Genomic DNA, 12389 nt, shown 5'->3' with positions numbered 1-12389 from the left:
TGTTTGTCCTCTCTGTGTTTAGCCCCTTGTGGGTAGGAAAGAAATAGGTATTTCGTCTGTCTTTATGTTTTGAGTTCAAATTCCGCCAAGGTCTACTTTGCCTTTCATCCTTTCGGGGTCGATTAAATAAGTACCAGTTACGTACTGGGGTTGATGTAATCGACTTAATCCTGCCTCTTGGGGAATTTTGTTGTCATTAATTTTCTTGTTAATTTTTCTCATTTCATTGTTCCCCATGTGTCTTATTCAAAACTTGCACGTTTTAGATTTTAAATACCTCTAAAGGAAGATTTTATCTACTAATTGCTTAGATAATAGTTGTTGATTGGAGTTTTTCAAATAACAGCATTACACATATGAGGCCCCACAATGTGTCTGTATAGTTTGCTGACTACAACCGCTGCCACCACCACCACCACCAAAACTACTTTCCTATTAATGACAAACTGTTGTTGCTTAATAACCCTCCCTCAGCCCCCTTCCCCGTTAATTACTGGTCAATTACCACACTACAATATTGACCAGTAATTAAGGGGGGAGTGGGTGGTGACTATTAACCATCGTGAAGGTGGTGGTGGTGGTAGTCATAGTGATAGTGGCGGTATTGGCTGTGATGGTGGTGGTGGTGGTAGTAGTAGTAGTGGTAGTAGTGGTGGTATTGGTAATAGTAGTAGTGGTAATGTTGGTGGTGGTGGTAATAATTGTTGTTGGTGTTGTAGTAGCAGCAGTAGTAGTAGTGGTGGTGGTAGTAGTTGTAGTAGTAGTAGTAGGTCAGTATTGTTGTCTAACAATGGTTTAGGTGGGGGTTGTATGGGGATGGCCACATAACAGTGAAGATGTTGTAGGGAGCATTGTGGAGAAATGGTTTGGCCATGTGGTAGGGGCCGGTGTATTGCGGTGATGGGTAATGAAGTGGAGAAAGGCATGTTGTATAGGGTGTAGTGCTGCAGTGTAGATATGCGACAGATAGTGTAGTGGCTGTTTGTAATTATTGTGGACCTTGAGTGAGCAGAGCATTGCTTTATTAATACAACTAATGAATCCAAACTGTCTAAATTAATTATTGAATGACAAGGGAACTCAATAAGGAAACATCTCACCCACCCAACACCCAACCACAACAAACCAAACTACATCTCTACATCTCTTCTCCTCCTCCTCCTCCTCACATTTCCCCTTCATGCACTTGGCTTTCCTCCTACTCCCTAGTTCTGTCCCCTTGGCCCTCTGCCACTGTATCATTGCTCTCTGCTAGCTTCCCAACCTGTGTTCCACCCACATCCTGTCTCAATGTATCACTGCTATCTGCTATCCCCACCTTCCTTGCCCCAACAAACCAATCTACATCTCCACAACTCTTCTCTTCCTCACATCTCCTCAGTCTTGTCCCCATGGGTCTGTTCCTCTGTATCATTGCTATTCCTTCGCATAACCCTGCCACTTGTATTATGGTGCTCAAACTTCAAGGGTATGCCCTGGTACTTGCCACCATCTATATCTCTCTCTTCCTTTACTCAACCATCCCATTTATATTCTGATCCTTGTCCCTTGGGAGTATGCCCAGCACTTTGCTGCCACCATCTCTAACCTGCTCTCTCTCTCTCTCTCTCTCTCTCTCTCTCTCTCTCTCTCTCTCTCTCTCTCTCTCTCTCTCTCTCCTTCTCCTACACTTCCCTCAGTTTCGGATGTCGGAGTGGAAATCTGCTCCAGCATCTCTTCAGTTATTAAGACAAAACAAAAATGCTATGAAAATGACCGTTAAACGAAGGGAAATTACTATGAAATTGACCGTTATTAAGACAAAGAAAAGAGCTGTGAGAATGACCGTTAAGTAAAGGGAAAAAACCCGAAAATGGGAGAAAGTAAAAACCGCTCACAGGATTCCTCTATTTACATAATATTGAGGTCTCATTCATTCTTTTGTTGTCTTACCATTACTATTAATATATATATATATCTGTTTCTGTCTATCTATCTCTATCCATTTGTCTATTTATCTGTCTATCTGTCTTTTGCAGGGTTTCAATGATTTACCAATATGTATGGCCAAGACCCATCTATCCCTCTCCCACGATGCCACCCTAAAGGGTGCACCTGTAGGTTTTGTGTTACCCATCAGAGATGTAAGGGCCAGTGTTGGTGCTGGCTTCATCTACCCGCTTATTGGAACGGTGAGTACAATCCATTACGCTGTTGTTGATCCTTGATTTCTAATGTGTCCTATCATCATTGTCATCATCATCATTATCATCAGTATCATTATCATTTTTATTGATATTTCAACTATAGGAGCTTCCATCTCAGAAGATGATGTAAACCAATCGACCAATAGGCTATAGTTCTGTGTATTTGTTATAATTCTGTAAACTAGCAACAGTTCTGTATATACCTTTTATGTGCAACCATTCTGTATGTGTATGTATGTATATATATATATATAGGCGCAGGAGTGGCTGTGTGGTAAGGAGCTTGCTTCCCAACCACATGGTTCCAGGTTCAGTCCCACTGCATGGCACTTTGGGCAAGTGTCTTCTACTATAGCCTTGGGCCAACCAAAGCCTTGTGAGTGGATTTGGTAAACAGAAACTGAAAGAAGCCCGTCGTATATATATGTGTGTGTGTTTGTGTGTGTCTACTTGTCTGTCTGTGTTTGTCACCCCACCATCGCTTAACAACTGATGTCGGTGTGTTTACATCCCCCATAACATAGCGGTTCGGCAAAAGAGACTGATAGAATAAGTATGAGGCTTACAAAGAATAAGTCCTGGGGTCGATTTGTTTGACTAAAGGCAGTGCTCCAGCATGGCTGCAGTCAAATGACTGAAACAAGTGAAAGAGTAAAAGAGATATACATTAGCAACAATTCTCATCATCATCATCATCATCGTTTAACGTCCGCTTTCCATGCTGGCATGGGTTGGATGGTTTGACTGAGGGCTGGCGAACCAGATGGCTGCACCAGGCTTCAATCTTGATCTGGCAGAGTTTCTACAACTGGATGCCCTTCCTAACGCCAACCACTCTGAGAGTGTAGTGGATGCTTTTACGTGCCACTGGCACGGGGCCAGTCAGGCGGTACTGGCAACGACCTAGCTTGAATCTTTTACACATGCCAGTAAGGTAATGCTGGTAACAATCACGCTCGAATGGTGTCTCTTACGTGCCACCGGCAATGATCACACTCGGATGGTGCTCTTAACACCCTACTAGCACGGGGCTCAAGTGCCAGTAAGGCGACACTGGTAACGCTATATACCCTATAAGTTTTATATTAAGAATCCTGACATCATTTGTCAATTATGAGATTCTGTGTCATAAAAAGTTTCAAATACTGCCCACCACCACCACCACTACCCCTACCATCTGTAATTGTCTGGAGAAGTGGAATTTAAAAATACATCATCCTTGTGTCAGGGGAGTGCCTAAAAACACTTCTGAATACTCATCTTCTCATTAAAAAAATACTCTAAAATCCTACAATCCTGTCCCTGTTGCAACCATTGAAATAAGATGCCTTTCGTTTTCTTCCATTCCAGATGAGTACAATGCCAGGACTTTCCACTCGGCCGTGTTTCTATGACATTGACATTGATTCGGAAACTGAAGAAATAGTTGGATTATCCTAAACCATTCTGAAGACTAAACATTCTGCAGAATTTGATTTTTTTTTTTTTTTTTTTTTTTTTTTGGTAAAGTCAACTGTAATGAAATATATAAAACTGTATTTTTTGGTTAATATAACCCTCTCCATTTACAAGTGCAAATTTTTTCTGACTTATGGATTTTTAGCACGCTATATATATGTGTGTATATATAGAGATAGAGAGATAGATAACAGCCTGAAAATTAAATAAATTAAGAAATTATTATATTTGAAAAATACAAAAGAATAATTATAAATTACGGAGATGTACTTGCATAGCAAGTGACCTGATCTGAGATCATGTGCTGGAACGAAAACAATTGCAGTGTTGAAGGTGTTTATAAGCCATTTACAAACACACTTCAACGTTTAAATTTAATTTGTCAAAATATTTTCGTCGCTTTGAAATCGTGACCTGTTCGCTGACAAAACTTGATGCAGCACGAAGCTTTGTCAGTGAACAGGTTGTGGTCTGAAAACGATGAAAATATTTTGACAAATTAAATTTAAATGTTGAAGTGAATCTAACAGTTTTTGTGTGTTTCTTAAATGGCTTACAAACACCTTCCACAATTATTATAAATATATACACAAAAAAAAAACAAATAATATTGTAGAAAGAAACAAATCAACACAAAATTCTGTTGAAGAAATCAAAGTTCAGATTGGATTAACACAGCTTTAGTTGAATGAGGGGAGAATTTCACACAAATCTGGTTTCTGATATTCTTGTAGCATGTACAGGAGTATGAATGATCAAGGAAAGTTTTAACTAAATGGTGGTTGATTAAATGAAGAATATTTTTGTTTACCTGTGAAATTCTTACCTGTATAAACATTAGATGGCAACTAAATTATGCTACGATTGGAATCCAAATGTTTTTTGTCGAGAAAGTATTGGTGGGGCGAGAGTGATGTTGGGTGGATGGGGATATGTATAAATTTGATCTTTTGTAATTAATCTGCAAATAAAAGACAAAAACAACAGCTAAAGAATATTTCTAATTAATTTTAAATGATTGTCTTATTTAATAAGTTCTTTACTCTGACATCAACTGAAACACCATCATCATCATCATCATCATTTAACATCTGTTTTCCATGCTGGCATAGGTTAGACAGCTTGACAGGAGTGGCTGTAACTAGGTGCAGAACAAATACTATAAAGTACTTTGCTTTAAGTGAAAAGCACTAATTAGTTTGACAGTTTTCTCATCATCGTTTAAAATCTTTTGCTGATTTACATCTGCAAAAACACACACACACACACACTCTCTTTCATGGCAGGCTTCTACACAGTTTCCATCTACCAAATTTCAATCACAAGGCATTGGTTAACTTGGAGTTATAGTATAAGATGCTTGCATAAGGTGCCATACAGTGGGATTGAACCAGGAACCAGATTGTTACAAAGAGTACCTCTTAACCAGCATAAGACATATCCCTATGAGTGAACCAGTCCTATAGGTCAGGCAGAGTCTACAGAGACAGATTTTCCATGACCAGATGCCCATCCGGTTTCCATCCTCACCTATTTCCAAGCCATGTATTGGGTTGGTGCATCATCATTGCAGCATTTTTTTCAACAAAAACAATAAACAACATGTAACAAAAACATCTTTCAATGATTATTCTGGAGCATATTCACCATCTACTTCAATTACTGCTTCCCATTTGCTTGGCAGACGGTCAGACCATCATTTAAAGAAGTTTTTGCTAAATATTGTTTTTGTTGATTAAAATTTGTTGGACAAAACCCACAGTAATTATGCACTGACCCAGTAATATTTCCCCTTGACCAGACGTGCTTTTCCAGGGCCTCCAAGGTTAGCTGAAAAGTGGTAGGAAGTGGCCCTCAAATTAGAAACCCAGCCAGAAGGCTTGTAACAGAGAGTGGAATCCACTGAAGGCACCCAAATAGGCCACAGCAGGGTCTAAACTCAAAATGGAAAGAGCTGGAACATATAGCATAAGGGAACCTGTCTGATTGATATTCTTACAATCCCACCAGTCCATTGCCTTGGGGTATTAATTTATTTTTATCTGCCCTGCAAAGGCTGAACAGGAAAAGTTCGCCTTAGTGGGATTTGAACTCAGAGCACGGAGCAGAACAAATACAGCCTAATGTTCTATTTGATATTCTAATGAGATTCTGCCACGTGGGATTGAACCTGAGATCATGTGATTGTGAAGTAAACTACTTAACCATTCGGCTATGCTGTATCCACATTCAACTGGTTAACCGTCATCATCATCATCATCACCAGCATCATTTAATGTCTGTTCTCTATGCTCTCGTGGGCTGAATGGTTTTACAAAAGCCAGCAAGCCAGAGAGTTGCACCAGACTCCCATCTTCTATTACGGCAGGGTTTCTACAACTAAGGCCCTTCCTAATACCAACTATTTTACAGAGTGTACTGGGTACTTTTCTCCAGTACCCTTTACATGGTACCAGCACAAGTAATATCCCAGTAAATGACTGGTATGTTTTGGTATCGAGTCCAGAGATAACAGGGTAATAATATTCTTTTCTACTCTAAGCATAAGGCCTGAAATTTTGGGGGAGGGGTCCCAGTCGATTTGATCGACCCCAGTATGTAACTGGTACTTAATTTATACCCCGAAAACATGAAAGCAAAGTCGACCTCAGTGGAATTTGAACTCAGAACGTAAAGACAGACAAAATACCTATTTCTTTACTACCCACAAGGGGCTAAACACAGAGAGAACAAACAAACTGATTAAGTCGATTACATCGACCCCAGTGCGTAACTGGTACTTATTTAATCAACCCCGAAAGGATGAAAGGCAAAGTCGACCTCGGCAGAATTTGAACTCAGAACGTAAAGACAAACAAAATACCTCTAAGCATTTCGCCTGGCATGCTAACGATTCTGCCAGCTCACCACTTTAAAAGGGCAATAATATTAAGGACAAAATGGAGAAAGAAGGAAGCTAAAATGATATCAAATATTTTGGTCTGGTTTGTGGCTGGGTTACAACAACTGGTGGCGCTAAACAGGCTACTACTACTACTACTATTACCAGCACCACTACTGCTGCTGCTATTAATACTAATACTACTAATGCTGTTGCAATGAAATCTTCTACTTGCACCAGCACCTCTGCTGTTACCACACTTCTACCTCTACCTCTACTACTTTGTTATATAAATCATTCGCAACAGAATCCCTACTGACCACCCCTAATGAGTCCAGTGTATTATTCCTGCCAGAAACATTTTAAACAAAGTATATGCCCTCTCTCTTATGAAGAACTTTCATAAAACCACCAGGATTCTTGTCTCCCCACCTTGGCATATAAACTTTACACCACACAACGCTGCTTCATCATTTATATATGACGAGATAACAATGGTTATTTGATATCTGTATGTGTGTGTGTGTGTGAAGCCTGTTGTTTGTGTATATGTATACGTGCGTTTCTGCCTGAGAATTGGAGCATTTGTACGCATGTGAGAGAGAGAGAGAAAGAGAGGACCCGTGATGAAATCCTCGAAAGGTCATTAATGCCCATATCTTGAACATAAACAAAATAATTACTTAGGTATTCATGTCATTTCTACCCTACATTTGATCTCTCTCCCTCTTTCTCTCTCTCTCACACTGACATACATACATAGCCAACATGCAAGCACTTTTGTACAGATGTATAGATTCTTAAGACACCTAGAGTGGCTGTGTGGTAAGTAGCTTGCTTACCAAAATCATGGTCCCAGGTTCAGTCCTACTGCGTGGCACCTTGGGCAAGTGCCTTCTACTATAGCCTTGGGCCAACCAAAGCCTTATGAGTGGATTTGGCAGACGGGAGCTGGAAGAAGCCTGTTGTATGTATGTATGTATGTATCTGTGTGTGTGTGTGTATGTATGTATGTATGTGTGTATGTATGTATGTATATATGTATTTATGTATATATATATATATGTATGGATATATATGTATGTATATATATGTATGTATGTGTGTGTGTATGTTTCTGTGTCTGTGTTTGTCCTCCCAACATCTCTTGACAACTGATGCTGGTGTGTTTACATCCCCATAACTTAGCAGTTCAGCAAAAGAGACCGATAGAATAAGTACTAGGCTTACGAAGAATAAGCTCTGGGTCAATTTGCTCAACTAAAGGCGGTGCTCCAGCATGGCCACAGTCAAATAACTGAAACAAGTAAAAGAGTATATATATTTCTTTATTGCCCACAGGGGGCTAAACATATAGGGGACAAAGAAGGACAGACAAAGGGATTAAGTCAGTTACATCGACTTAACTGGTACTTATTTAATTGACCCCGAAAGGATAAAAGGCAAAGTCGACCTCAGGAGAATTTGAACTCATAACGTAACGGCAGAGAAAATACTGCTAAGCATTTCACCCAGCGTGCTAATGATTCTGCCAGCTCATTGCCCTGTGTATATAAGGTACCAGTTAAGGTGGATGGCATGTAACCATTGTGTTACAACTCCATAGATTCCATTACAGTGTGAAAGAGAAGCCTGTGAGAGAATTCGTGTTATTAGGGCAAAATTTCAGGTTTCAAATATCATTGGCTGCCTATAGCTATCTCTTGATCTATCTATCTGTCTGTCTGTCTGTCTACCTATCTATCTATCTATCTATATCTATTAATCCATCTATCTATCTATCTGTCTGTCTGTCTGTCTGTTCATCCATCTATCTATATCTATCATCTATCTATCTATCTATCTATCTGTCTGTCTGTCTGTCTGTCTATCTATCTATCTATCTATCTGTCTGTCTGTCTGTGTCTGTCTGTCTGTCTGTCTGTCTGTCTGTCTGTCTATCTATCTATCTTTCTATCTATCTATCTATCTATCTATCTATCTATCTATCTATCTATCTATCTATCTATCTATCTGTCTATCTATATCTGTCTATCTATATCTGTCTGTCTATCTATATCTGTCTATCTATCTATCTATCTATCTATCTATATCTGTCTATCTATCTATCTATCTATCTATCTATCTGTCTCTTTATCTATCTATCTATCTATCTATCTATCTATCTATCTATCTATCTATCTATCCTGTCTATCTATCTATATCTAATCTATCTATCTATCTATCTGTCTATCTATCTATCTATCTATCTATATCTATCTATCTATCTATCTATCTATCTATCTATCTGTCTGTCTGTCTGTCTGTCTGTCTGTCTGTCTGTCTGTCTGTCTATCCTGTCTGTCTATATGTATTTTCTTCTTTTTTTTTTAATTGTTTTAGTCATTTTGACTGCAGCCATGCTGGAGTACCGCTTTTAGTTAAACAAATCGACCCCAGGACTTATTCTTTGTAATAAGCCTAGTACTTATTCTATCAGGGTCGATAAATTAAGTACCAGTTGTGTACTGGGGTCGATCTAATCGACTGGCCCCCTCCCCCAAAATTTCAGGCCTTGTGCCTAGAATAGAAAAGAATATTACTTATTTTTATTCAAACTTGGAGAATACTTATAAGTCTGTAACAAAAGAAACACAAAAGTCTTGATAATATTATTCATTTATTCATTTCAACACAAAGGCTGTGGCCATGCTGGGGCACTGCCCGTATTATCATCTTTGCAATGACCATTCTCTTGTGATTGGAGTTTGGTGAAGGAAGGAGTTTGACATTGCTGTCCTCTTTTGTATTCTTGCCATGGTGTAGGTTCATCTGGGATCTTGGACAGCAGGACATCAAGCTGTTTCTTGAAAACATCCGTCCCTACTCTCAGATTTTTTAGCAATATAATATCTAGCTGTGGGCCTTTGAATCCCAAACTATTTCTTGTACATGGCCTTCACTGCAGATGGAATGAGCAGGATTTTTAGAACAATGCAGTTATACCCAGTTCAGGAGCTGGTTTAATTTTCAATACCAAAGTTTGGTGCCAACACCTCCAGGATCTTCTATATGTATACCACTGCATATCTCTCCTGTGGCTGATGCCAGCGCCGCCTTGACTGGCTTCTTTGCAGGTGGCACGTGACCTGCCGTGCTTGAGGAGACCTATTGAGTCAAGTACATCAACATCAAAATAAATATCAAATGGAAATTGTAGTTGTGATACCTGTGCCAGTGGCACGTAAAAAGCACCATCCGAACATGGCTGATGCCAGCGCCACCTTGACTGGCTTCTGTGCCGGTGGAACATAAAAAGTACCAACCGATCGTGGCTACTGCCAGCCTCCCCTGGCACGTAAAAAGCACCCACTACACTCACAGAGTGGTTGGTGTTAGGAAGGGCATCCAGATTAGACTGGAGCCTGGTGCAGCCTCCTGACTTCCCAGACCCCGGTCGAACTGTCCAACCTGTGCTAGCACAGAAAACGGACGTTAAACGATAATGATGATGATGATGATGATGAAGTAGGATCAGAGTGAATGACCAGAGTTGAGAGCAGTGGTTCAGACAAGTAAGGACAAATGTCTTAATTATATTAAATTCAAAGTCTCTGTCCCCAAAAATAAGACATTAGTTGTTAATGGGTTAAACACAATCATATCTGAATGCCTTTGATCACAGACATGTGTCTGGTCCATCAGGCCTGACCTTGGGCTAAACAGCAATAACTGTCACTACAATAACAACAACAACAACAACAACATGAGTACAGTAAGACAAATGTTATGAAGTCACTGAGCATATAATGTTTACAGAATGTTAGCCAAAGAACTACAGTCTGAAAGATGACATGGGATGACCTCAAGCCGAAATTATTTGACCTTTGTCAGTCCTGAACTGCTGCAGGCAGACAAGTTAAATATTTATCTTGATTTTGAAAATCAGGTTAGTTTGCTTGTTGTTTGACTGGTATAAACAGTGGTGGGCACAGCTGGCCAAAAAGTTAGCTTCACAAAAGTTAACTTCAAAAATGCTAAACTGCTAAACAGGTAAAAAAAATTAAACAGGTAAAAAAATTAGCAGAAACTAAACACTAACTGATAACTGCTAACTTTTATCACATGAATTTAGCTTCAGTTTGGTTTTTTTGGCTCTAAAAACAGACCTAGAGTGCTGAAATTTTCATGAAGCTTAGACAGAGCTTTCCAAAAAGGTGTAGCACGATCCAGGTGTATGCAATTAATTAAATGAGCAAATGAATTTAAACATTAGTTTTTCAGTCAACATACTTTATTTACTGTACAAAAAGTATTAAATTAATCAAAAAGCGTATAGTATAGCATTGGTATCATGTGAAGATCAGTTGATGGCCAAGGTGTACTACTCTTGCTGGGCCTTCTCCATCACCTTGACATGATGGTGATTGCCCTTCATAAACATCAGCCTCAAAATTACCATCTGACAGGGTGGCTTTCTTGGCCCTCAAAATATCTTTGCCTGTAGAGAATAGGCACTCAACTGCAGCACTGGATGGGATGTTGGTATTATACTTGGTGAACAGGTTGATCAAGATCTACTCACCCCAAAAAACAACTTCAGTCAAAATCTCCTCTGAGACAACCTCCAGCCAGATCTTCACCAAGTTCTGCGCTTTGGACTTCAGTGACCTGTATCTCCTGCTCTCCCAGAACTAGGTGATGTTGCTGAAGAAATCATCGTCCTTATCCTCATTTTGGTGGTGCTGTTGCCCTCCTTGTTGGTCTCCATTAGCGCTGTCTCTACAATGATATCCATGGCATTTGTTACACTGCTAACTTGGCTGTTAATATATTGCTCCAGCCAGAACAGGAGAGACTTGAGGTGAAATGCAGTGGCCAGTTGGCACTCCGGGTCTTCTAGAAAGAGCCCAAACCTTTTCGTGATGCATGCCAGTATTGAGTCTACTAGAGGACTGCAATATAGGAGATGTTTGAACTTGGCCAGCTTCAACTTCATGACGGTAGGCCTGGTTCTCCCTCTGGATTTTATCCAAGGCCTGGGCAACATTAGACATCACTTGGGCGTACTCTATCAGGAAGCCAACATCAGAATCAGTGAAGGATGGCAGCTTCTGCTGTGACATCACCCTGTGGACAGCTCTGCTTTTCCTCTCTAGCAGGTTGTTGAGGACAACAACAGAGTCATAGGTAGACTTCCATCTGGTACTGTTAGGGACCGTCAGCCTCCTCTTCGACACCACCATGCCATGGTTCTGCAGATTCCACAGGCAATGTGCCTTGGACATGGCCTTCCTGTAGGCCAACTTGAATGAAGCAATATCAAGAGCCTTGACGGCTACCAAGTTGAAGTTAAGGGCTGCGCACTTCATGTGCACTGGCAGGTTGAGGCCCAGGTCAATAGACTCATCAAGGATGGCATCAACAGAGATGTACTCAATTTTGTCCACATCCCCAGCCTCAGGATCCACATCCAGGTCTACATCCTCAAAACCCTTCATGTCCAGATTGACAGCAGATAAACTGCCCACACCACAAATTCTCCTGCAAATTTAAGATATCTGGAAATCTCGCTTTGAGACTATATATATGTTCTGTCTCTGTATGTGTGGATGTGTGCCTCCTCCGTATGTGTCCTTGTGTGAAGTGAAGTGTGTGTGTGTATATGGTCGTGTGTTTCAGTCTTCATTTGCGTATGTGTGTGTGTGTGCTTGTCTGTTCATATTACCTATGTGCCTCTCCGTCTGTATGTCTCTCTGTTTACATTCATATCCATTTGCCTACATACATATATATACATATGTATGTATACACACCCACCCACACCCACATATATACATCTACATAAAAGCCCACTAACCATTCTACCTGTATATAAATATAAA

General features: G+C 40.1%; 1 protein-coding gene across 1 annotated transcript in view; it reads left to right on the top strand.

Annotated features, from left to right (window-relative positions):
- LOC115211121 (C-1-tetrahydrofolate synthase, cytoplasmic) overlaps positions 1–3878 on the top strand; it is a 94358-nt gene extending 90480 nt beyond the window's left edge. The window contains exons 23-24 of the mRNA XM_029780059.2: positions 2019–2171; positions 3537–3878. Coding sequence (XP_029635919.1) covers positions 2019–2171; positions 3537–3626 — 243 coding nt within the window. The 3' untranslated portion in view covers positions 3627–3878. The remainder of the gene's footprint in view (positions 1–2018; positions 2172–3536) is intronic.
- The last annotated feature ends 8511 nt before the right edge of the window (positions 3879–12389 follow it).

Source organism: Octopus sinensis, linkage group LG1 (assembly GCF_006345805.1).
Source record: "Octopus sinensis linkage group LG1, ASM634580v1, whole genome shotgun sequence".
In the NCBI taxonomy this organism is placed as follows: domain Eukaryota; kingdom Metazoa; phylum Mollusca; class Cephalopoda; order Octopoda; family Octopodidae; genus Octopus; species Octopus sinensis.
The sequence above is the reverse complement of the archived record's forward strand: the minus strand, read 5'-3'. Positions and strand labels throughout refer to the sequence as shown.